Consider the following 4,140-nt stretch of genomic DNA (forward strand, 5'->3'; position numbering starts at 1 on the left):
CTCTCTCTAGCTACTACCTGTATGTATTTAAATTGTTGCTTGTTCAATCTCCATCTTCTCTCTAACAGATTATCAGACACATACTACATATAAATGCATCATCACCTAGCTTATCCATGCATATGCAAACTATAGAGAAAAACATACAGGTTTCTTATATCTTTCATTCAATCTCATATCTTTCTTTCACTCTCTTTGCAATTCTTTAAGAGTTCACTAGCTTATTGTAACTACTAGAACAACAGCGAAAACATATACAGGCCAGAATGTGGATGATGGGGTGTAATGAAGGTGGTGGTGGATACAACACTGCTACTACAACCACCAACTTTGATTCTTTCAATGGTCGGAAACTTCGTCCACTTATCCCTAAACCCTGTAATACTACTACTAACGGTAATCTTCTTCCAACATCATTGTCTTCAAATCCTCCTTGCTTGAGCCGTCTACGTGGGAGTGACATTATTTTATTTAACAATCACCTTGGTAAGTATTTACATAATCTCAAGTACTGTACTTCAAATAATTGTGCTCATGTTTTGAATTGAGTTTCTTACTTTCTTCCTACATGCAACCCACTGACTGTTTCAGAGCAAAGTAAGAGGGAGATGAATACAACAACAACGGTAGTGAGTTCAAGATGGAATCCAACACCTGAACAGTTAAGAACACTAGAAGAGTTGTATAAACGTGGTACAAGAACACCCTCAGCTGATCAAATCCAACATATTACTGCACAACTTCGACGTTACGGTAAAATTGAAGGGAAGAACGTTTTTTACTGGTTTCAAAATCACAAAGCTAGAGAAAGACAGAAGCGTCGTCGTAGATCATCTGATGAACCGGCTAGTGGTAGCAGTACCATCACTGATGACAACAACAACAACAACAACAAGCAGCAGCACCATGAAACTGAATGCTTATTTGAAACAAATGAATCAAGTTAGTAGTAATTAACTAATACATGCAATTAGCTTTAGTTATTAATCTAGCTCCTTAATTTTTTTATAAGTTGTTAGTTGTGATATTGGAAAGATGATAATAGCTTTAATTGTTTTTGTTTCACTTTTTGTCTACTGCAGGGATGAGTAAGACATGTTATGAAGTTGAACAGACCAAGAACTGGCATCACCCTACAAACTGCAGTACACTTACACCGGTCTCTATATATATCTCCTCCTTGTCTCTTTCTCTGTACATAATACTGATCTTTCATGCATCCTTGGTTACATGGCTAACAGACAAACATAACCCTTGAATTTGTTATCACATAATATTATATATAATCTCTGTTCTCTCTAGCTAGCTATACTCTCTGATATGTCTGAGCAGTACATAGAGCTAATATCTATAAGTAACACTTACCAAAGCAATCAATATTCAATAATAAGTAACACGAAATCAAGTTAAATTAAAGTTCGATAAAAACAAAGAAGATAAGATGTATAGCAGCTGGCTACAAAAGAGTAAGAGAGATTGAGATTTGAAGATTAAAGATTTTGTAGTATGTTTAGAAAGGAAAAGGGTTTTCTAAAAGCTTCTGTACTACTTCCTTTCTGTCGGTTTGGTTGGGTATCTTTTTGCATTTTATTTGTTTTTGTGAAGGAATTCAACAACTTTTGATTTTTTGTTTTTATTTCTTTTCTTTTTTAACTTTAACTATTGTTTACTGCAGGAACCTGTTTCAGTGCAAGGAGCAGCATTAGTTTCTTCTGCTGCAGTAGAAAGTAGGAATACAAATGGATGGATTCAATTGGAAAATAAAGAATTACATCAAAGAAGAAACTCATCATCAGCTGAATTACAAGCCACATGGCAGCAAATGTTGCAGCAGCAACAACAACACTTCTCATCTACTAACTCTAAACACCACCTCATTGACACTACACCAACACCATCACTAATACGATCATTAAGTACAAATCCCAAACTCACAAACACAACTCATCATCATCAACAACAACATCAAAACCTCAGCTTTCTTTTTGCATCCAGTAAAATATTGATGAGGAATAACCAAGATCATCAGCAGAGTTATTACAACAACACTACTGATCAAGACAAATCTCAGACTCTTGAACTGTTTCCTTTACGTAAAGATCATGTGAATGACTCTGGAAACACTGATGATTATGGTAATGGGATTAATGAGAAGGAGAAAGCTCACCAAGACATGTCAGCCACAACAAACAATATGAACACCACTCCTCCTTACCAGTTTTTTGAGTTCCTATGATGTAAAATGGAAGTTTACATTAATGGCTTAGGATATTGGTATATTTTGTTGGTTATTGGAAAGTGGGAAAAAACTACTATAACTACTGTTTTTGATGTGAGAAGATAAATATATTATTTACTTGTTTTAGGTAGAAAATGTGGGTGTGAACAGTTTTGCTATAAAGTGCATCTGGACCATGAAGAAACACTCACAGCTTCATTAAATCAAACAACACACACAAGCTTTGAGTTTGAAAGGAGGAAAGGAGGGAATAACCCTATTCTCTGTCTAGATATCTAGGCCCTATTACTCTTTTAGCAATTTAGGGGGTAGAGAAAGAGATGCTGATGGTGATGGAGAAATTTCATGGGTCCATGCATATCATATCCATCCATCAACTGTTTTGATAATATATATGATGAGATCATATGAAGTGTAAGTTTTGATGTGAAAGGGGGGTTTGATGTTGAAGTAACTTAGGATTTGGGTTTGATATACAGACATGTTCTCAGGTGTTTATTTAGAAAAAATATTTAGTCTTTTTGTGAAATTCCATTTCATTATGATCTCATCATCTAATTACTGTTGAGTTCACAAACTTGGCAACATGCACAAGTTTGATTGGATTTACATATCTCAAGACTTAACAAATATATACTAGTATTTTATATATAACAAGGTTCCTGTTTGCAGGATTAAAAAAATGTAAGGGGAAAAGAACAAAGATCTGCCATGCACAGTTATTATTAAGCCTTCATTGCATTGCATTTAAAGAGGTTGTTAGTTGTAAAATGACATGATTATTAATATCAAGCTAAACTTCACTTTCCAATGTTACTCAATAAACATTCCCATGAAGAATTTGAATTTGAACTTTTTTTCTTTACCAAAGCAGACATAGATGCGAATATATAAAAGCAGAAATTATTGGTGAAGATTTTACTCTAATTGGGTCTCACTAATATGGGTAGTTTATGCAACCAAAATTTGAAATCTGCAGCACCTTATAGGTTATAACTCCGAAACCTTGGTGCTTATTATACATCAAGTGTTGTAGAGTATATGCAGCAAGCTCTAGTGCTCTATTTAGAATGATCTAACCAATACTTATATTGAATCTTGAAATTTGAAAGCGTATTGTTAACTGAATCAACCCTGGTAGGTATCACACCTCTCGCAAACGATTTGCCCGCGTGTTAACGTGAAGCCTATCGTGTTTGATAACTGAACCACATCGGCAATAAACTTAAGATCACATGAACCAGATATGGCCACATCTAAACTGGCGAGTAACTACGTAACTTAATGAAATTGAATGGGGTGTATCCCTTTGCATATTAATGTCATGTCAGAAGAAGAAAAAAAACTAATTAAGTAGAGTGATAAATTAGAAAGTTATAACAAACTCAACCATATAATATCAAGTCAACCAATTATTAAGATTTTGATATCATTTGCAGCCAGAGCTTCTCTAGTTTGTAACTTTGTACTAGCTTTTAATCAGTAAATCAAGAGGAGTTAGATACCAATTGATTAGTGTATTAATGTTTATAATAAATTTTTGAGTTCCCAAGGAGTTGAGTAAATAAATATGTTAATGCACATAGTAGAGTAGTAGATAAATCAGTAGAGTAGTAGTGAATGATGTAATTAAAACACACACAGCATGCACAATGCAAAGGTCAACAGAAGAAGTGATGGTTGCTAATTTAAGTCCTGCATTGCTACTACTTTTATGTGACAGTACTGCTTTTGCTTTGCCTTGTCTGATAGTACTACTTACTTACTGACCTTTCTTTCTTCTTTCGTTGATAAAAGTAAGAAATAATTCTAGTATTTCTGTTTTTTGAGTAAAGGGGTAAGAAGTATTAATTGTGACAAATTGGATTTATAAATTATAGAAAAGGAATGTAAGAAGGGGG

The 4,140-nt window shown here is 34.1% G+C and overlaps 1 protein-coding gene across 1 annotated transcript; it reads left to right on the forward strand.

Annotated features, from left to right (window-relative positions):
* Positions 1-79: 79 nt before the first annotated feature.
* Positions 80-2,334, forward strand: LOC113277603 (WUSCHEL-related homeobox 1-like). Its single transcript, XM_026526654.1, has 4 exons — positions 80-486; positions 592-942; positions 1,083-1,159; positions 1,676-2,334. The coding sequence occupies exons 1-4, from the start codon at positions 267-269 to the stop codon at positions 2,234-2,236; spliced, it is 1,209 nt and encodes a 402-aa protein (XP_026382439.1). The 5' UTR covers positions 80-266; the 3' UTR covers positions 2,237-2,334.
* Positions 2,335-4,140: the final 1,806 nt, after the last annotated feature.

Source organism: Papaver somniferum, chromosome 5 (assembly GCF_003573695.1).
Source record: "Papaver somniferum cultivar HN1 chromosome 5, ASM357369v1, whole genome shotgun sequence".
NCBI classification, from domain to species: domain Eukaryota; kingdom Viridiplantae; phylum Streptophyta; class Magnoliopsida; order Ranunculales; family Papaveraceae; genus Papaver; species Papaver somniferum.

Bases quoted from the DNA above. Each gene is read 5' to 3' on its own strand.
- LOC113277603 (XM_026526654.1), top strand. From the start codon at position 267: ATGTGGATGATGGGGTGTAATGAAGGTGGTGGTGGATACAACACTGCT. The intron at 943-1,082 runs GTTAGTAGTAAT...TGTCTACTGCAG, and splicing joins ATTTGAAACAAATGAATCAA to GGATGAGTAAGACATGTTAT. The intron at 1,160-1,675 runs GTCTCTATATAT...TGTTTACTGCAG, and splicing joins ACTGCAGTACACTTACACCG to GAACCTGTTTCAGTGCAAGG.